At 40.6% G+C, this 22,237-nt stretch overlaps 1 protein-coding gene across 1 annotated transcript in view; it reads left to right on the top strand.

The window, feature by feature from the left end:
• The first annotated feature begins 528 nt into the window (after positions 1-528).
• LOC145345304 (scavenger receptor cysteine-rich domain-containing protein DMBT1-like) overlaps positions 529-22,237 on the top strand; it is a 31,126-nt gene continuing 9,417 nt past the window's right edge. The window contains exons 1-8 of the mRNA XM_080193120.1: positions 529-592; positions 1,615-1,929; positions 3,411-3,761; positions 5,043-5,364; positions 8,953-9,251; positions 11,853-12,167; positions 14,994-15,308; positions 19,389-19,703. Coding sequence (XP_080049246.1) covers positions 529-592; positions 1,615-1,929; positions 3,411-3,761; positions 5,043-5,364; positions 8,953-9,251; positions 11,853-12,167; positions 14,994-15,308; positions 19,389-19,703 — 2,296 coding nt within the window. The remainder of the gene's footprint in view (positions 593-1,614; positions 1,930-3,410; positions 3,762-5,042; positions 5,365-8,952; positions 9,252-11,852; positions 12,168-14,993; positions 15,309-19,388; positions 19,704-22,237) is intronic.

Genomic DNA, 22,237 nt, shown 5'->3' on the forward strand with positions numbered 1-22,237 from the left:
GGGAATGTGGAGATATACTATGATAACGCTTGGGGAGCAGTGTGCGATGATGGTTGGGACATACACGATTCGAATGTTATCTGCAGGCAACTGGGCTGCGGACCAGCAAAATCAACTCCTGACAATGACTTATTTGGACCAACACCTCGGGTTTTTTGGTTGACTAATGTTGAATGCAATGGGACTGAGACGAATTTATTGCACTGCCAAAGGCACCCACTGGGAGAGCACAGCTGCAGTGCCGGAACTGCGGCGTCTGTTATGTGTTCAGGTAACTTTTCATTTAGTTTTTTCGATTTTATGCAGGGATCACAGTAAAATCCATTATGACAAAGTAATCATTCTCATCGCTCATTTGTGCATATGCTCACACTCATCAAACAATAACAGTGCAACAATAAGAAATATTTCATTTAAACCGCCGAAAACCACATTTCACTGGAGTATCAAGTCTCAATGTGAGATAAAATGAAGGGGGAGCATTCAGAATTCGAATCATCCACAAGACAAATGTCAACAGTAAGGGAAATGGCATCGCATTCCAGAAAACAAGTTCCCAGTCGAGCCATACGACATGAAAACCTGCATTACGGTATGGCATTAGTGTTGGACTTAAGTCAATTACAGGGCAGGTTTCATTTTTCTTCAATCGGGTAAAAAGGAATTGACCTCTGAAGAGTGCAAATGAGGATTAAAGTTTTGAAGGAGGAATAAAATTTTGAGACATAGGATTTAACGGAGAAACATAAGTCAATGTTTTTGTCTAATGGCGTTGTGTACACTCCGCATTTTGTGCCCCTGTCCCACAAAACCCGCCCCCCCCCCCCCCCCCTCCCAATGTCAGGGAATTCATTGACAATAACATAAAAGCAAAACACTACGATGTTGGAATCTGACAAAAACAAAAATCAGAAAATGTTGGTGAATATCAACAGTTCAGGCGGCATCTGTGGGCCGAGAATGAAGCCAACATTTCAAGCCAGGTGACAGTTCTTCAGAGCTCCGTGACCAAAACTGCCTGCTGTGGTACTATATCAGTTGCTTTCCAATTCCTTCTTGAGCTATTTTTCAACTATTCCATGTGAGAGCAATTTTGCCATTTCCAAAATTCTTTGTATAAAGATTTATGTTTTGAGCTCATTACTCATTCTTGTTATGGCTTTCAAATACCACGGGCTTTTCCACTTAAGTGCATCCTGAAGAAATCCCCGATGATAGTCTCTACTAATGTTATACGCTGTAAAGTTTTGCCAACAGATCGTTCTGGCTTAATAATGATGCTAATTGTTAAGATGCATTTAATTTGAACAAAAAAAAGAGCCTTACAAATCTCAAATTGGGACATGAGATAGACTGTGTTAAAATAGGTGAAATTACCAGTAACATAGGTTGAGTTAACAAATTATTTTTGAAAAAAAAAACTGCAGCGTCACATTTTTGTCCGTATCAGCAGCTATTTGTGCCGAATTGTCCTTACATATAAGCTCATCGGGGTGATTAACATGCATGGGGATTTACTCCCGTCAATTTGTCATGTGCTTTGAACTCCACCTTAATATTCATAGAATATAACTTTGCTAATAATTCCGAATTTTTACTTTTCATCCACAATAGAACGATTTGAAATCAGACTAGCGGACGGAGACATCCCCTGTTCTGGAAGAGTGGAGGTCTATTATAATTACGCCTGGGGAACTGTCTGCGATGATGACTGGGACATATACGATGCCGAAACTGTCTGTACAGAACTTGATTGTGGGTTCGCTGAATCAGCACTTGGCAAGTCCACGTTTGGGAAAGGCACTTCACCGATCTGGCTGGACTCAGTTCAGTGCAATGGGTCCGAGTCCTCCTTATGGCAGTGCCAGTCAAAACCATTAGGTCAGCACAACTGTAATCATCAGGAGGATGCATCTGTAATTTGCTCAGGTATGCGAAACTATTTATTTCAGTAAAAGGTGGCATGGTTTAACACATTAAGAATGCATGGATGTGTCTGTAAAAGAAGACGAGAAAGTACATTTTAAAAGATCAAAGGAAGGTTAGAAAATAAACACTTCTCAAAAGGGTGAATGACTAAATTATTTCCAGTGTGATTATTCTACTTGTTTATAAAGGAGAAAGTGTGTTTATATACATATAATGCATTTACAATATTCACATTTTTCATATAATTCTCGATATACATATAATGCATTCACAATATACATATTTTTCGTATAATTCTTGGTGTTTTTTTCCATAAAATATATAGTAATGCAATTAATTGAGCAGAATTAGTCAAATCAAAATGGCTTAATATATATAAGGTCACTCCCCTGAACTCGCAAACTGACATGTTCAGCTTCCAATGGAAAAACAACGAATGCTGTTGACTCCGCACCATTTGTGAAATGTTTCAACGCATTGCTGTTCCACGCAGACACATTATGAATGGTTTCTCAAACTATAGTGACCAGGATGTTCCATCTGGAAATCAAATCATGACAAGTGACTAGAGGTCAATTACGAAATTCCTTTAACACTTGGCTATCGTGGACTAACACAACAAAAAAGAACTATCAGCCTTGCCATTAATTTGCATTCGGGGTATCCACTCTGTTCGATGTTATTTATTTTACTCAAATTGCAAGGGAATGTACCATGATTTGGCGCCATGATGAACATCAACACATGCAAATCCCATTACACATAGAAGCATACACAGAATCACTGTGATTATGGCTGATCATCATTTCTATACCCTAACGCATCAGCCCTCCCCTCATATTCCTTTAACTCCAAGAGCTATATCTAACTTCTTCAACAAATCACACACAATGTTTTGTCCTGTACCACTTTTTCTTCCTTGAGTTCCACAGATACACCAATTTCTGGGTGGACAATTTTCCTGATCTCCATCCTAATAGATTTACGCCTATGTTCAAATTCTGACCCCTAGTCCTGAATTCTCCCAACATAAGAGTCATTATCGAATATTGTGTGGTTGCTTTCAGTCCAACATTCTTGATGAATAATAGGGACATTAATTTATCACATCGAGTTGGTTGTCATCTATTTTCGAAGATTGCTTCCCTGTTTTTCGGAAAGGCAATTTGCGAGAGGTTCTCCAGCCTCTCAGCACCATGTTTCCTTCTGACAGCAGATGGTATGCTCCTTGCAAGGGACAGGGTTCTCAATCCCAGCGCTGTTAATGGGAATTTCCACTTCGATGAGTAACCTGCGAGCGAGGGTAAACTGCCCGTGGGACCAGAGAATACCCCAGGCATGAGCAGCCAGAGAATTCTGATCAATATCCTTGTAGAATTCTTCATGGACTGGAACGAAGTTAAAACACAATGAGGAAATGTACATGGCACAGAGAGAGTAAAATGCCTTGCCAATGAATTTTCGGACTTTCGTATTTTTAGGGACCGAGCTACAGATAACGTGTGCATTTTTTAATATGATTACAGATCGACCAATTAAGCCAATTCTGACTCTGGAAAGGAACCCTGCCGTTTACATAGCACGAGATACAATCAGACTTACTTGCACAGCGTTGGATTTGTACGCAGGTGGCACGTTTTATTTGAAGAGAGATGGTGACTTGCATGATGTTCCTTATGGAAATGCTGCAGAGGGAGCTTACCAAATGACGTTCATCATCCAAGATTTGGATGTCAGCTCTAGTGGAAACTATACTTGCCACTATCAGACCAGCAAATCAGGAAAACTTACCAATTCAAGCAGCAGCGATTCTGTGCATGTGTTTGTGACAGGTAAACCAGAAAATGTTTTCCAACATCAATAGCGGGGTGCGAGTATCTGACTCAGTCTGCCTTTGCCAACCCTGTTCTATGTAAATGTCCTTCCTGCTGTAGAGAAAGGGAGGGGGAGGAGGAATTCTTATCTCAGGGAACTGAAATTATAAATTGCACATATACAATTCATTTGTTGGAATGTCGGACTTGTCAAGATTTCAGATAGTGGGCCTTGTGTTAATGTATGTTTCACAAACCGCAGTGTATGTTATGACGCCTGACTAGCCCCCGACATTTATTTTTCATTTTGGCACTAGCATGAGGATGCTGTGTTTCAGTCCACTTCTGCTTCTATTGAGAAACTAGGCAGCTTTTACCAGAATAAACATGTTTCAACTATGCAGATTAATTATAACGAATTAATTAACTTAACTATCAACAATTGAACTACTTAAACGTGAACAGATAAAGTTTCTTAACTGCTAAATTCTCTATATTCGTTTCGATTCAAGCAGTAAGTCCGCTACTTAAACACGTGACTCTGTCAATCAAATGAATCAAAACCCTCCTCTGAAGACCCGCGGGAGAAACAAATAAACAAAAAAAAATGCATGATCTCAAGGTAAAACAAGCAAATCACCTGCTAAAATCGAACACTAGCCTAAATTCTCAACATGTGAGCTGCCTGTTTCGCAGAGAAATTTGCACTGTGTAAAACGTTGCTGTATTTTAGACATACCCCATCACAAGGACCATGATATAAAATGCAAATCCAACAATTTGTCGGAAAAAGAAGTTTTTTTTTCACATTCGAAGTACTGATAGACTCGAATCTGCCGCCTGGGAGATTAGTAGAGGCGGTTGCCTCACATTCTTTAAAAAGTAGCTGGATGAATACGTGGCAAATCGTAACATTTATGGCTATGGGCCACAGTGTAAGCCTACTTGTGACCCTAATAATAATTTAAATTTTACTGCTGGTAAATGGGAATAGGTGGGACTTCAGGTACTTCTCGCGCGTCCGTACGACTTGATGGGCCGAATGGATATATAATTCTCTGATGCTGTTTTGTGAACAACAAACAAAAATGCTTAAGTGTATCCATGACAATGTAGGCCACTTGACTTGTACCACATTGACAAATAATCACTCCCTCCACCATCGACGCACGTTGGCAGAAATGTGAAGCTTCTACAAGATGGCAAGTTAAGAAATGTTTGACGATCACTTTCTGTTACGTTGTTTAGAAGCATTTGAACAGATTTAATGGTTCAATTTCTTTCATTTTTGATCTTTAGATGAGTTGCCAATGCGATTGACCAACGGGAAAAGCTCTTGTTCTGGAAGAGTCGAGTTTTACTACAACGATACTTGGGGAGCAGTGTGCGATGATGATTGGGACATTCTGGATGCGGAAGTTGTCTGTCGGCAAATTGGCTGCGGGCCCGCCGTAGCCGCACCTGGAAGTGGTGCTTTTGGATCAATGTCTGGGGCCTATTGGTTGGATAATGTTCAATGCAATGGTACTGAACCATCTTTATTGCAGTGCCGAAAAAATCCACTAGGCGAACACAACTGCAGTCCAGGCGAGGCAGCTTCTGTTGTTTGCAAAGGTATAATGTTTAATTAATAGCAATGTAAAATCATTTTGCTGTGCATCATTAATTACGTTAAAGATAATTACATTCTTTGTTTCGTCAGCAAATTGCATTCACCGCTGAAAGACTCGTTTCACCAGATTAATTTTAACATATTAGATTCAATCTAATGAAAATTGGTGAACAATTCCCTCAAGTCTTTCGAGTTCTGGATAAAAGTAGGCCGAAGTAACTTAAGTTAATTTCATATATTTATTCCTCATAATAGTTTTGTGCTTTTTTAGTTAACACAAGGAAAAGTAGCTTCCCCAGTTGGGTTCTAAGGAGAGCATGGCCTGGCCATACTGCATGCATGCTACTCATGATGCATAGCTCCCAAAAAGACACTTAGACGAGTAAAGAATACATGAACATAGCGGTCGATCAAACTGATCAATTTCATTAGTTTGTAAAATCTATCAGCAAAGATATTCAATGTTCCTATGTTAATTAAGACTAGATATTCGAAGGAAACAAGTAATGCCACAAAGAGTCGTTCGCTCCAAACCCTATTAACTGGCGAGTAAAAGGTGAATTTAATTCAAAAATGTCGTAGTTGGGCATTCTTCTCCTTTAATAGATAATCCTGGAGGTCTTCCCTTATTTGCTTGTTACGTGATACATCACTGGTCACCGTGAACTTTATATTTCAATCACTCATTTAAGGTAAAATGTGTCATTGAGACTCCCAATTTTGCTATTCTGCGCTTGTCAAGCAGAAGTCCGCAGACGTCCTGCTAATGGGACAGATTTGCCAGTGATATGCAAACAAGTGTCAGATTCTACGACAGGAAAACAAACAAAGTGAAAAACTTTACGGATAGAAGTCAATCTATCGATTTTTCTGAATGATTGGTATGATGGTGTTGGTTGCAATCAAGTTGCAAGTGTCCCTGTTTTCTGATTATTGCATCATGTCTTTCAACATTGGGGCGCTTTGACTGCCAAAATTTTGACAAGTGATTATCACGCATATTTGAGTTTTGGGAGGAGGGGCATTTGACGGACAGTACAGGTGTGATAGGCGAGTGTAATTAATTTCAATTAAAAAAAAGCGAATCGAATCGGAGCTTTTAGCTGCTGAGTGTTTGAACATAAGAATATAATAATTAGGAACAGCAGTAAGCTATCTGCCCCTCGAGCCTGCTCCACCGTTCAATAAGATCATGACTGTTCTTTTTGTGGACCCAGCTCCACTTACCCACCCGCTCACCATAACCCTTACTTACTCTATCTTTGCCCTGAAAAAAAAATTCAATGCGCTAGCCTCAACTGCTTCACTGGGCAGGGAATTCCACAGATTCACAACGCTTTTTATGAAGAATTTCCTCCTCAACTCAGTGCTAAATGTGCTTCCCTTTATGTTAGGGCTATGCCCCCTAGTTGTAGTTTCACCAGCCAGTGGAACCAACTTCCCTTCTTCTACCTTATCTATTTCCTTCATAATCGTTTATGTTTCTATAGGATTTCCCCTCATCTTCTGGTTTCCATTGAGTATAGTCCCAGTCTCTCCCCATAAGCCAACACTCTAAACTCCGGAATAAAACTAGTGAATCTCCTCTGCACCCATTCCGAAGCCAGTATATCCTTTGTAGAGCTTTCAGATCATACCGATATCTTGTAAGATTCGTTGGAACTTTTGAACAATAAAATAAACGCCGATCAGTTTGTTTAACTTACACTCACCTGTATGTGAAAATAATGCATGCTCTTCTAATTACAGAATACCACAGAGAAACCTGAAAGGAAAATGCAAGTTTTGTGCCATCCTATCAAAATGTTAATTTCGCATAGAATGGAATTGGAGGCATATCAACTTTTGCAATTTTACATCAGTACTTGCTTTCACTCATTTGAACATGCGGAGAGACTGCTTTAGAACTGATTCGGCAAATAACCCAATCACATGCAATGCAATTGGTTAATGCGTTGAGTTTTCTCCGACTACTTTTAACTAGGCATGAACAAAACTAATTCAATTAGTATGATCTTGAATGATTATCGGAGCGAACCTATTATGCATTTTTGATTTCGCTGGTCCAGCTCATCAAATTAGGTTTAGCATTTTTTTTTCCTTACTACTGTTACATACAACAATTCCACATGTCTTTAAAATTAACATATTTTAGATCTACCACTTTGGCACAGAACCTTCGGTGTTACCGTGCTAATGCTAAACACATTTGTGAGTATTCTGAAGAAGTCAAAACGCATGGAACAACGTGATAATTGTCTTTGATCCCCCAATAAGCAATTCACTTGCTCCAAGGGACTCTTCGCAAGTGTATCCGTCTCTGTGTGTGGGAGCTCTGGCAATGTTGTGCTTTCACCGGAATAGTTAACATTGAAAGTGACGCAGCTACTGATCTATTTAACTGCCATTGGATACAATCAGCACCCGAATCATAATTACATCACGTAATTGTCAAGACCCAACTACAACACTATTCACCTCAGACAATAAGGAATCTATCATACAAGCCAGCAACAATCTGACGAACACTCCATCGTTAGGAACCTAGCTTCCCCTCTCCACTGCACCACAAGTTAACCTTTCCGCTTGCTACCTTAGTCACTTGCCACTGGATTCAACTCTCAAGCGGCGAACCCATCACCTTATTAATATACCACCTCACGCATCTGCAATTCTCGCCACGTCACAACATACCTCACTCAACGTATCCCGTTCATCAGAAAAGTCACTCATTCAAAAAAAATCACCTCACTACACACTGTGTCCACACCATAACTATTTACCAAAATTCATTCATCCACCTGTTCATTAAGAATCAAACTGAACGGTCAAGGCTACCTTTTATCAACGATGGCCGGAGAAGAAGTCATGTCCAATTTCTGACACCGCTACATCAGGAGAGCGATTGAACTGTTGATGTATCACTGCCCTTTGCAAACCTGACGAAAATGTCTTTGTCCTAGCTGACTAAGATTGCGGGAAAGATGCGGGGCGAGTACAGCTTTGAGTGTGGTGGCAGTCGAGCAGTAGGTTTTCCTTCACGATGATGCAGTCTTGCAATTTTGTGGCTGGAATATGTTTTTCTGTGAACAGATTTGCTAACCATGATTCTTAATCATCATTAAAAGAAAGACAAACGTACGAAATTGGGAGACTTCAAATGTTATCTCCATTGATTCGACCTGCGAGAAAGACATCAAGTGGGAGGAGACAGTTCCGGCCTACAATACATGGGCAGTGATTGGCTCACCGCCACTCTTTTGTTGTTGTCTTTTACAGTGCAGTTTTCCGCGCTGAAATTAAACATGGAAAACAAAATCCCTCATGTAGGTTGTTGCCGGCCCGCTGGAGGCCACGTGTGAATTTCAGCTCAATAGAAAAACTGCATAAATCAGTATCAATCGCTGGAGGAAAAAAAACACGTGTTGTTCTTCAGTCTGATTCCAAACTAATGTAATTTCATTAGTGACTATGCTAATCTGTTACCCCCATCATTTGCATATAGTCGTAAATGCATCTTTCAAATGTCTGTGCAAACTATTCCCAATAATTCGATTTTTTTTTTCAAAATTCGAACCTAGATAATTTCCAAACCAGGCTAGTAGATGGGCCAAACACATGTTCCGGCAGAGTGGAAATCTATCACAATAGCACGTGGGGAACAGTGTGTAATAACGACTGGGACATATCTGAAGCAGAAGTTGTTTGCACCCAGTTGCGTTGTGGCTTTGCTGATTCTGCATCTGAAAGCGCCGCCTTTGGGGTAGGAAACTCAGCGATCTGGTTGGACTCTGTTCAATGCAATGGCTCGGAGTCGTACTTGTGGCAGTGCCCGGCAAAACCCTTGGGTCAACATAGCTGCGGTCACCAAGAAGATGCTTCAGTCGTTTGTTCAGGTAGTCTAAATATCCTTACGATTCACGGGCTTGGAATTACAATGTGAAAACGAAAAAAAAGAGAAAAAATCGAATGAATTGTGACATAATTCTAAAATATTAATTTAGAAATCTCTCGTCAAATAATTTAAAATTATATTTTCACGCACATTTGGTGGAAATAAACAACCAATTTTTGTTCTATACATGTGAATTTCATCAGATTTTTGGTGAGGTGTATCTAGGATAAATTGGATTATTCCTGAAGGAAAACAAAACTTTTTCACCGTTCCGACAGTCGTAAATTAAAAACATTCAGCACCTATAATTAGGGAACAAACAAAATTGACGCCTGGACGTTGATGCAATTAAGTCGTGCGTTGTCTATTATATGCAGCCGGTTCATGGAGTGTTGTTTAAATCATGGAATACAATGGCGTATTTTAGTGATTCGGTGACGATTTTCTGTACAGCGATGAAAACGGAAAACTCACAACATTCTTGTTCATGTCTTCAACTAATCAGACGAGCTGTTAAGCCTGCCTACAATCTTCTGAATGGTGTTGGTCGGCAGGACAATTCTACAGAAACTAAAAAAAAGTATCATGATTATGATCGATGGTGCCTTTAAAAAAAACTAGTTTCCAAGTTGATATTCAATGGGGAGGGGGGTGGGGGGGAGTTTTGATTTGGATTTGTCTTTTTTTGAAATTCAATTTAAACTCACTGGCTTGAAAAAAAAAAGTCTATAACTAAAAACGTTGCTGACTGTAATAAAACCAATGACATTTTTGCAATAAAGCTCAGGATCTGCTTCGAAGTAGTCATGATCAGGAGATAATGTGTGTTTAATTGTAATCACAGATCGACCACTGAAGCCCACCCTCTCTTTGGATAGCAGACCTGACATTTTCCTAACAAGGGAAACTATAACGCTGACTTGCCGAGCTCCGCATTTTTACACAGGAAGTAGGTTTTATTTGATGAGAGCTGATGATGCTAATGTCATTTCATCGGGGACTGCTCCAGATGGAGTATACAGTTTTACCTTCTCTATCCGGAACGTGGATGCGAGGACCAGTGGAAAATATACATGCCACTATCAAACAAGTAAATTTGGACAACTTACCAATTCAACAGATAGTGACTTTGTTCTTATATCTGTAACAGGTAAGGAAAAATGAGCCAGAGACTTTCTGTCTCAACCTCAATTTGTGTACCTCTGAGTCTGTGTGTGTGTGCTTTTGCATGGGTTATTTCTATAGGGAGTTAGAGCGTGGCACAGTTTGTGTGTAGTTAGTTAGAGCGAGGTAATGTGGGGTGGGGTGGTCAAGTCGGTAGATTGTTTCTGTTATTCGGATGAATAAAAGTGAGTATAGTGGTTAGTACTTGAAAATGCAATCGGCGAATGCAAACTTGATAGGGATACTGGGGGATCATTGTGGAGTCAAGAGGTAGAAGGGGTTGCCTTGCCTGTAAATGTATCGGTAGTTGGCTGTTAATTGAGTGGTGCGGGTGTTTGGTCAGCAGGCTCTTAAGAAAGTCCAGTGGTCCTGGGCATCGCGGAGCGGCATGGGCTATACTGGAGTTTTGAAGGGTTATGACAGTCTATTCCCCATGGGTGTTCCAATGGTTGAGCGATTTTAGAAGTTGGGAGGGGGAGAGGATTGGGTGGAGGGATGGGCGCGGGTGGGGGTGGGATAGGCCAATAGTCCAAGGAGGATTAAATGAGATTCGAGTGGGAATGTGAGTCTTTGATTTGCTTATTTTTTGGAGAAAGATTAGTTCAACTATGTCGGTTTTCACTATGCTTTGGATGAATCAAAAGATCTGTTTGAAATGTGTAACATTCTATGGAGCTGGACAGGCTGGATGCGCGGATGATATTTGCCTTGTGGGGAATCCTCAGCTAGTGATCACAGTGTTTGGATACAGGTCGAGCAATTACGACTGAGATGAGGAATTACCTCTTCATTCAGACCATAGTGAACCCGTGGAACTCACTACCACAGAAGGCTATAGATTCGATGCCACTAAACGTTTTTGCCGAATTGAGCGAGAATAGGACATTGACAGAGAACAAAACAATCGGCTATTGTCACATTGAAGGGTGAAGGGGGGTTCGATGAGCCAAATGGCAACTTGCTGCATCAAGTTTTTTTTTTATGTTTCGCTGAATGCAAGTTCTGACTACATATATAATAGATAACTGAACGCCTAATAGCCACTTCACCATGCCAGCAAAACAAAAATACATTGCCTGCCTAATATCGAGTTCTTCGCTGTGTTGCTGTGTGAATTATCATTTAATACGTATAATTAGGTGTTTTATATCTTCCTACATGATCCTCTGCATTGGACTAAAGAAAGCTATCACACACAGTTTCGATGGAGAGTTTTATTTCCAGATTTGCATTTTGCCAAACGGATTAGTTCCCATGCATTTACGTGTGGATGAATAATGATATCAATAGACCAAACGAAACAAAATCATATCCATGGAGATTAAAGTACAGTGAGTAAAGCTGAAAGGGGAAATATGGAGCAGGAGGTAAAAATGTAGGTTCTAGTCTACAGCGACACAGTACAATCGATTATCGCTTTGACTATCCCTATTTTCAGATCAGATCCCAATACGACTGGTCAATGGCAGAAGTACGTGTTCGGGAAGAGTGGAATTATATTACGATGCTACATGGGGAGCGGTCTGTGACCACAATTGGGACATTGTTGATGCGAATGTTGTATGCAGGCAACTAGACTGTGGAGTAGCACAATCAGCTCCAGGGAGTGCACATTTTGGAGAAGCAACGGGTTCTTTTTTGCTGGATGACGTTCAGTGTGATGGAAATGAGACCGCACTACTGCAGTGTCAAAGAAGCAAGCTGGGTGAAAACGACTGTGGCGCTAGCGAGGCAGCGTCTGTTATATGTTCAGGTAAAGCTAAGGTTTACAAGTAAACCTACTTCTAAGCTTTAACGTTTGAATTTCAAATTGGCAGGCATGTGGTAACACGCTGGGCATTAATCAATGTGACACTCTCCACCGAGCAACTTGATACTATTTGCACAATTCGTTCATAGCTATGCACAACAGCGTTTAAGGGTAAAAAAAAACTGAAATAAAAAACATATATTTTTCCGAGAAAATAAAACTGACGGCCATCATCTTTGGAAATAGAAGTAGAACTAACGTCTCATAGAAATAGAGAAACATTGAAGATAGAAGAAGGAGCAAACCGTTGTGTCCATCAAGGCTGTTCCGCCATTCATTTCAATAATGGCTGCTCAAAAAAATCAATTCCATGATCCCACTTTCCCACATATCCCTTGATTCACTTAGCCGCAAGAGCTACATCTAATTTATTCTGGCATCTTTTTTTCTATCCTGAACTGTATTCTGTCGTAGTGAATTCTGCAGCTTCACCACCTTCTGGGTGAATAACCTACGACTCACCACGGCCCTAAAATGAACGCCCCCCCCCCGCCCCACTCCATCTCCTAACCCTAAAACTATGACCTCTAGTTATGGATTCTCCCACCATCGGGAAAATACTTTCTCAACCTATTGTGTCTAACATGTTCGTAGTTCAGGTGTTTCAATGACTTCTCATTCTTCTACGATGCAATGAATACAGCCATAATTGGCCAAGCCAATCCGCATTTGGTAGAGCTGCCACCTCAGGAATGAGCCTGATTAACTTTTGTTGTACTGTCTCTCTAGAAATGATTGATTGGTTGATTGCTTGTTTGATTTAGTTTTGTCACATCTATTGGTATACAGTGAAGAGTATTGTTTCTTGCACAATATGCAGACAATGCATACCTTACACAGGGAAGGAAATAAAACAGTGCAGAATGTAATACTACAATCATAGCTAGGGGGTAGAGAAAGATCAACTTGAATTCAAAAGTCTGAGAACAGCCGATAAGGGTCCGTTCTTGCATTGATTGGCATATGTCCTCAGAATTTGATAAATTTATTGACTTATTTATTTTTTTCTCCGACGGGTTGCGTCGGGTCCTTGATAATGCTGACTGTTTTTGTTTCGAGACATCGGGAAGTTTAGACATAATCATTTGAAAGGAGGCTGGTTTGCGTGTTAGCTAGAGTTTCACTCGGCGCATACTTCCTCATAGTAGGACACCAAATCTGTGCACAATATTCCAGTTGTGACCCCACCAATGCCATCTAAATTGCAGTGAAATATCACTATTCCTATAGTTAAATCCTCTTGCTATGAAGGTCAACATACCATTTGCCCTTTTTTAATACCTCTTGTGCCTGCACACATACATTCAGCGACACACGCATGAAACAGCAAGGTCTCGCAGGCGGTCCACGTCTGTCTCGATTTAGAGCATTTAAATAACAATCTACCTCCCTATATTTGCTACTGAACTGGATAACCTCACACTTACCCACATTAAACTGCATCTGTTACGCACACATCCACTCACGCATCCTACTCAAGTCACCATGAAAATTTCTGTGTATCCTCCTCAAAGCTCACTCTCTGACACAAATTTACATAATCGGAAATTTTGAAATAATGCATTTACTTCCCTCTTCCAAATCATTAATATATAATGTGAACCAATGGGACCCTAGCACAGAATTTGGAGATACGCCAATTACAGCTAACGGGGCGGGGGGTGGGGGGGGCACTAATGCCACAAGACTGTTCTTTATGGCTGATGTGAATATTTATTTGCATCTTAAAGATTTATTGATACATATTAATGCAACTATAGTTAAATACCATTCTTGTAAGGCACACTTTAGGAAAAAAAAACAAATTATGATTTCATGAATTAATGCTTTAGAAAAGTTGCCTGTAATTGTGGAGCCCAGCCTAACATAAATGCCACACAATTTCCACCACAATTCCTGATTCATCACGGCTTCCTCCTGTGCGACACGGTATGATAAATGCCCAACATCGTTAAATTCGATTAACGACATTTGATAGAGAAAAAAAAAAGTTGAAGGCGTTGAATATCGCAAAGCATATGTCAGCTGGCAATATTCAGGCAGTAGTCTGGAGGATTTATGCTCCATAAATGGCTGCAACTAGAATGAGCTAGCTAATTGCTTTCAATCAACAAGGTAACACACTTCTGAATGGGAAGAGTGACATGCGGCTGGAAGATGAATGGACGTGAGAATTCTAATCGCCATGGGGTCCATTGGCTCCAAAATCAAATACATCAGTGGCACAATTGTATTTTGTCTCCATCACAAAACATGTGATTACACAATCCCAGCCCTTTATAAGAAACTGCAATAGTCAGGACAACTGGCAATGTCAAAATTATTATCCAGCACGTCATCGATCCTGTGCTGTGAACCAGCCACTTCAACATCATTTGCCAACTGTATTTCATGACAGAAATAACCAAATGTTCTCCACAGTTTTAGGAATACCTGGGGAGGTCAAAACACAATCCAAATTTGGTGTCCATTCAAACGATTAATAAAACTTCCTATTGAATAATTCTGGAAAAAAGACCATGTGTAATCGAAACGTTAACTAGAGGTCTTCTTTTCAGAGTCTGTCAGACTTATTGAGTTTACCCAGCCATGTCTATATTTCAGAAATCTACGTGGGCAGTAGATTACTTTTATTACAGCGCATGACGCTCTATTCTAATGTTTTTTTTCAAGTCCTTTGAATCAACCTCATACGCAGCTCTTTGACAACTACTTCAACAACAACGTCCGTGCAAATTTACTCATCGTTTGCAATTATATTTCCACCAGATCAATTTCAAGTCAGACTAGCAAACGGAGAAAATCTATGCAGTGGAAGAGTGGAAATCTATTACAATGGTATCTGGGGAACGGTGTGTGATGACGGCTGGGATGTTTCAGATGCGGAAGTTGTCTGCACACAGCTGCACTGTGGCTTTGCTCAATCCGCGCCTGGAAACGCCAGATTTGGAGAAGGAACCGCATCAGTTTTTCTGGATTCTGTTCAATGCAACGGGTCGGAGACCAACCTGTGGCAGTGCCAGTCACAATCCTTAGGCCAAAGTAGCTGTAGTCACAATGAGGATGCATCAGTAATCTGTTCAGGTAGAACACCTTGTGTTCTTGTAGAGAAAAAAAGATAATTGTACAACATAGGGGAAACCTGTATGATTGTTCTAAGAGGGAAGAGTGGGAAAATATGAACTAACGAAATAAAACTTAAACAGAACGTGGGGACATAAATTTGTTAAACATCGATGCGAGCACCTATTGATTTGATTTGATTTGGTTTTACTTATTTTTGTCACATGTGTGTGTATACAATGACAATTATTGTTTCTTGTCCGCTGTGTAGCAAAAAAAAACACACACCGTACACAGAGAGGGAAAGAAGAGGGTGCAGAATATAGTTTGACAGTCATGTGTAACTTTTAACAAATTAACATGAAGTGTATCCATTTACAAGAGTGATGGCAGCAGGGAAAAATGCTGTTCTTGAATCAATTGGTGTGTGAACACAAATTTTGTATCATTTTAAGGACGGAATATGGTGGAAGAGACACGTGTGGCCTTTGATTGTGTTGGCTGTTTTTCCAAGGCAGCGGGAAGTGTACATCGAGTCCTTGGATGGGAGGCTTCTTTTCTTTAAGGACTGGGCTTCGTTCATGAGCTGTTTTAGTTTATTGTGGCCTTGGGCAGAGCAGGAGACATACCAAACTGTGATGCAATCGAAAAGAGCGTGATTTTTTTTGGTGCATCTACAAAATTTGATGAGAGTCGTGGATTACTTTTCAAGTTTCCATAGCCTCCTGAAAAAGTAAAGACATTGATGGGATTTCCTGGCCATCTTCCGCAGTAACTGTATATTTTATGTTTGATTTTAGTAATGCAATTCTGCTTATTAAAGGTGAATTTATCTGAGTTCTGGCGACGGAAGCATGCGGGTGTTGGGGGAAAACAAAGATGTCCGGTGTGCAAAAAAATGTTTAATCGATTTCTTAGAGTGGGAAGTTGAATTCCTTAGTTTCCACCAGGAGAGCAGACGGGAACCTAGGTTATTGCATACTAGCAATACATCTCTGATGGACATATAAGTTACGACATGATGTCCAAATAGTAAATGACATATGTGATTACTTGCTTTACAATTTGCCGACCTTCAAATATATTGGCAAAAGTTCAAAGTGTATTCGTAGACCGGATAAACCGTTGAGCCAATCGATACAATTATGGCTGATCCTTTTCCTGGCAAATGCAGAGACTGAATATTAAAGTTATTTCTATTGTTCCCTCTGATATGGCATTCCAGAAATAATGACATAATATCTGTATATATGCAGATAATTAGTTATTATGCAGAAAATAAGTTCTATGGAACAGTGAGGACAGAATGTTCAACCAGTAGGTTGATGGGCATTGCTGCTCTCGCTCTACTGGTTAGCCAGTTTGGAGAGCAGATTTTTTTTTCAAATTTTACACATTGCTTCTCCCAGTTGAACTGGAATTCAAAGTTAAGTTTTTAACTGCAGGGATAGAAATCAGTTTTGACCAAAGATGGGTCAATTATTTGCGAGCGACATGCATTACTGTTTTAGCTCCTCTGTGCGATGATTCATGATTCCCAAATAACGTGGACATTTGTTTCCCTTCCCCTGGTTTGCAGATCGACCAATAAATCCCGTACTATTTTATGAAAGAAGATCCGGCGTTTTCATAGCAGGAGATGCAATTCAAATTAATTGCACTACTTTGAGTTTTTACAAAGGGAGTACGTTTTATTTGGTGAAATCTGGTGACGTTCATCCGATTGCTTCAGGAACTGCTCAGGCTGGAGCACACAGCATTGTCTTCACTGTCCAAAATGCAGATGTGAGCAAGAGTGGAAACTACACTTGCTTCTATCAAACAAGTAAATCAGGAAGATATGCAAACTCAACCAGTAGCGACCCAGTACAAGTTTACGTAACAGGTGAGTGAACATAAGAATATAAGAAATAGGAGCAGGAGTAGGCCAACTAGCCCTTCGAGCCTGCCCCGCCATTCAACAAGATCATGGCTGATCTGTCGTGGCTCAGTTCCACATTCCCGCCCTCTCCCCATAACCCTTAATCCCCTCTCTCATCAAAAACCCATCAACCCGCGTCTTAAAAATATTTAGCGAGGCAGCCTCCACCACTTCAACGGGCAGAGAATTCCAGAGATTCACCACCCTTTGAGTGAAGAAGTTTCTCCTCAACTCTGTTCTAAACCGCCACGCCCCCCCCGCCTTTATCTTGAGGCTATGCCCCCTAGTCCTACTATCCTTTCTGAGCGGGAAGAGTCTCTCCACCTCTATCCTATCCATCCCATTCATCATCTTATACGTCTCAGTGAGATCTCCCCTCATTCTTCTAAACTCTAACGAGTACAAGCCTAATCTATTCAGCCTCTCCTCATAGCTCAACCCCCTCAACTCCGGCATCAGCCTAGTAAACCTCCTCTGCACTCCCTCCAAGACTAAAATATCCTTGCGTAAGTACGGCGCCCAAAACTGCACACAGTACTCCAGTTGCGGCCTCACCAGTGCCCTATACAGCCGCAGCAAGACCTCCCTACTTTTATATTCAATCCCCCTCGCGACGAAGGCCAGCATCCCATTCGCCTTCCTGACCACCTGCTGCACCTGCAAGCTGGGTTTTTGCGACGGTCCAGAAAAGAGAGATCTTGTCTCTCTTTGTCTTACTCACACTGTCTCTCTCACAACGTCGTCCTCTCTTTCCACTATCAGCTGTACGTATTTTGCCCTCCCTTATCTCTTCCACTTCCCCTCTCTTTCTTCCTTCATCTGCCTTTCACTCTATCACCACCTCGTTCTATTTGTCTTTATACGTGCTGTTCTATCTAGCATAATTTGTAGCAGTTTCACCTGAGTGTTACGGAAACCCTCTACCGACGCCTGAACACGCGTCATCTTCCATTTTGCAGAGCCTAAATTAAGGTAATTTGCGCCGAGCACATGCAAGTATCCAGGTGTACAATCGTCTTAAACGTTGATTAAATATAAATTACAACATAACAACTGCCAATTCATCAATAATTCAAACCAATCGTTCCGTTAGTTTGTTTTTGAAGCACAGTACTTAAAACGATCAATATATTTATCAATGACTAAAGAAAAGTTACTTCATCCTTTTCCATCAACAACAGGCTTTAGATTCCATTGACCTGTGTAAGCCATAACAGGCTTAATTCAAGCACTAGATCTATAGCCATAGAGTGCCACATCAGTTAAACCAAGATTTTGAATGGTTAAACAGTCTCTTCAGCTTGTCGATAAAATTCCAAGTAGGGTAACGTTACGTTTGCTCACTGCCAAATGCTAACAAAAATAATACTATTTATCCACAATGATATATACACACAATGTCCAAACCAGCTTTTGTTGTTAATATGTACCATTTGTATTAATTAGCATGCTAGCAAACTTGCTCCTTATGTTAAACGCTGTCATGTCGTAGCCCAACTCGACCTGCCACGTCAGGTGGACATAAATGTAATTTGAACTCATACAGAATATAAGTGGAAGGGCGTCCATGGTCCTAGCAAGAATCCCCATCAATAAATAGCACGCAGCAGCGTTTGTTTCTGTTTAATTCCTACTGGATAATGTTATGGAATTGTTTGGATGTGTTTAAGACGGAAAATGGGAAAAATAGATCACATGGCTAAATTGTCATGGTTTCAAGTAGATATGCTGTCTCACACATCATAACATGTTGACAGAAAGCTGGCAGTTGAGCACGAAAGTAATACATAACATGTTGGCATCGCCGTTTTGCATACAAAATATGCAGTATGATATACCATGCACATATTAAAATGTCGTGTTTTAATTTGATTTTCAGATGGAGAATATTACTGGCTATATTGCATGGATTCAGAGTAATGTTCACAGAACAGTGTTCTTTGCAATTGAATTCATTGCAACTTGTCCTGACAATGAGTGTAAACGTAAAATGAAATGTATACTTAGCTCGCGGAAAATCGATAAATAGCAATGTTTTTTGGAGATATTGTAAAATCATTAAAAAATACAATAAAATTAAGCACAACTTATTTATATTCTGATGCTTTTATTTTGTTTCCCAGACGAACAACATTCGACTGATTACACTGATTCACAGTATTTATTGTTCCCTCTGTTAGATACAATCCCGATGCGACTGATGAATGGTGGAAGTATTTGTGCGGGCAGAGTGGAACTACAATATGAAAACGTCTGGGGTGCAATATGTGACCATAGCTTTGATATGCTTGACGCGTCCGTTGTATGTAGGCAATTAGGATGTGGACCGGCCGAATTGGTTCCACGAGGTACTCCATTTGGAGAAGCTACAGGATCCTTTTGGTTGGATGACGTTGAATGCAAAGGGAATGAGTCGAATGTCTTCCAGTGTCAAACGAATTTATTGGGAGAGCACAACTGCAGTCCTGGAGAAGCAGCCTCAGTTATTTGTTCAGGTAGGGCTCGATACAGTTTGGCAATGTCGCTAATGAATCATTGCTGACTTACACTATCAAAATCATGTAATCCATGTCTCTGATGAATATGCAATTATGCATTTGATACCAGTAGAAGGTTTAAGTTCAACAAGGCAATTTCAAATATTGTGTTTGCTTAAGTAAACATTGGCGTTCATAATCGCTGAGCATTTGCAAACATGTTTGTTCCTACATTCGCTGATCTGTCTTGGATTGAATCAGCAACATGCTTTCAAATTCCCTTTCTACGCTACCTCTTTTCTTATTGAAGACAACTACTAAAACCAACTTTTTGAACAAGATTTTAGTCAGTTCAGCAGTATGCCCTGATGACATGTACGTGTTTTAATGCAAATATTCTTTGGAAATTTCACCATGTGAAAGGCGCAATATTAACTGCCACATTTGTTGTATTTGAAAACAAATAATCCGATTGATGTAAAACATTTACCAATATTACTTATAATTAAATAATATTGTTACTTACTGTTAAGTACTTCCGTTAGCAAGTGTGAGGTTATCCACTTTGCAAGAGTAATAGTAGGGGGGACTACTGTTTAAAGGGCGAAAAGCTGCAGCATGCTACGGTACAGAGGGACCTAGGGGTCCTTGTGCATGAGTCGCAAAAACCCAGCCTGCAGGTGCAGCAGGTGATCAGGAAGGCAAATGGGATGCTGCCTTTATAGCGAGGGGGATTGAATATAAAAGCAGAGAGGTCTTGCTGTAACTGTACAGGGCACTGGTGAGGCCGCGGCTGGAGTACTGCGTGCAGTTTTGGTCGCCGCACTTGCGCAAGGATATTTTGGCCTTGGAGGGAGTGTAGAGGAGGTTCACTAGGCTGATACCGGAGATGAGGGGGTTGAACTATGAAGAGAGGCTGAATAGACTGGGTTTGTACTCGTTGGAATTTAGAAGGACGAGGGGGGATCTTATGGAGACGTATAAGATAATGAAGGGGATGGATAGGGTAGAGGTAGAGAGATTCTTCCCGCTCAGAAAGGACAGCAGGACTAGAGGGCACAGCCTCAAGACAAGGGGGGTGGGGGGGGGGGTGCAGTTTAGAACTGAGTTGAGGAGGAACGTCTTCACTCAAAGGGTGGTGAATCTCAGGAAATCTCTGCCCGTTGGTGTGGTAGAGGCTACCTCGCTAAATATGTTTAAGACACGGGTGGATATGTTTTTGGTAGGCAAGGGAATTACGGGTTATGGGGAGAAAGCGGGAAAGTGGATCTGAGCCACTTCAGATCAGCCATGATCTTATTGAATGGCGGGGCAGGCTCGAAGGGCTAGATGGCCTACTCCTGCTTCTATTTCTTATGTTCTTATGTTCTTAAGAATACGTAGACAAATGGTTGAACACAAAAAAAGAGCTATTGCCTCAAACTTTGCATGTTGATATGTATGTTTCAGCCTTGCCACGCCAACATTAACCCATCGAGCCCTATCGGCATGATTTTGCACTACGTTCTGTCTCATGTCCTTTTCTGCCTATTGTTGGACTGCCTTTCCGGGATGCATTGAAAATCCAGTTAATTGCAACTTCAATGGTCCATCTGTAGCACTTGCGAGTAAACTGGTCTCGGTTTATTTGCTAAGTTGATTAATGAGTATCTTATAATGGTAACAGCGAAAATGTGCGAATGGGAAATGATGAACATAAACGATTCTCAGGTTAAGAACGAAGATAAGTACTTGTCAAAGAGTAAAGAAAAATCTGGCATTTTGGTCTGGAATACTACCTAAATCTGCAGAATCATACATGGAACAAATTCAGAACACTGTCAGCAGTCTGAGAAGTCGATAATAGGAAGGGTAAAATATAAGAAAAAATACTGCGTGGACACAGATTTAAAAAAAACACACACACAGAGAGGGTGGTGCCACTCTGGAAAGTGTTTCCATGTGTATAATGGAGGCGGGTTGCTTCATGTCCTTTATAGTGCATTTGGATGAGCACTCGTCGCGTTAAAACTTCCTATTTTTGCCAGCGTGCTGATAAATGCGATCAGATATATGTTACTTAATGTCGACGCAGAAACGATCGCCCAAAGAGCCACATCTCCACTGTTGTTATTGTTTTTGTTTAGCAATTATAATTGGATTTGTGGAGGTGTTGCGTCTTGAACATACAAACACACACACACACACACACACACACACATCTGTCGGGTGATATGTCAAAGCAAAGACATCCTTTAAAATAGAACCAATGGACATTATCAAACTTTCAGAGAACAATCATGTTAAAGCCAAAACACGAGAAAGGAATTTCAACAATTCATTAGAGTTGCTAAAGCAAGACGTGAACGTTCACTGACCCACTACTGAATCCGCAATATGTTCACTACTACAATATCTATGATAATAATGACTGCCTACACTTACCAACGGCAATTGACAGTTCACATTGGGTAATGCATTCTGCCCTCGATCCAGTATTTGTCCACTATAATGAAGTGAAATGTTCGGAATCTATCATAGCAACGTGAATAATGCCGAATCAAGAGTGGAAG

The sequence above is a fragment of the Carcharhinus amblyrhynchos genome, chromosome 7 (genome assembly GCF_965287045.1).
Source record: "Carcharhinus amblyrhynchos chromosome 7, sCarAmb.v2.hapA, whole genome shotgun sequence".
In the NCBI taxonomy this organism is placed as follows: Eukaryota; Metazoa; Chordata; class Chondrichthyes; order Carcharhiniformes; family Carcharhinidae; genus Carcharhinus; species Carcharhinus amblyrhynchos.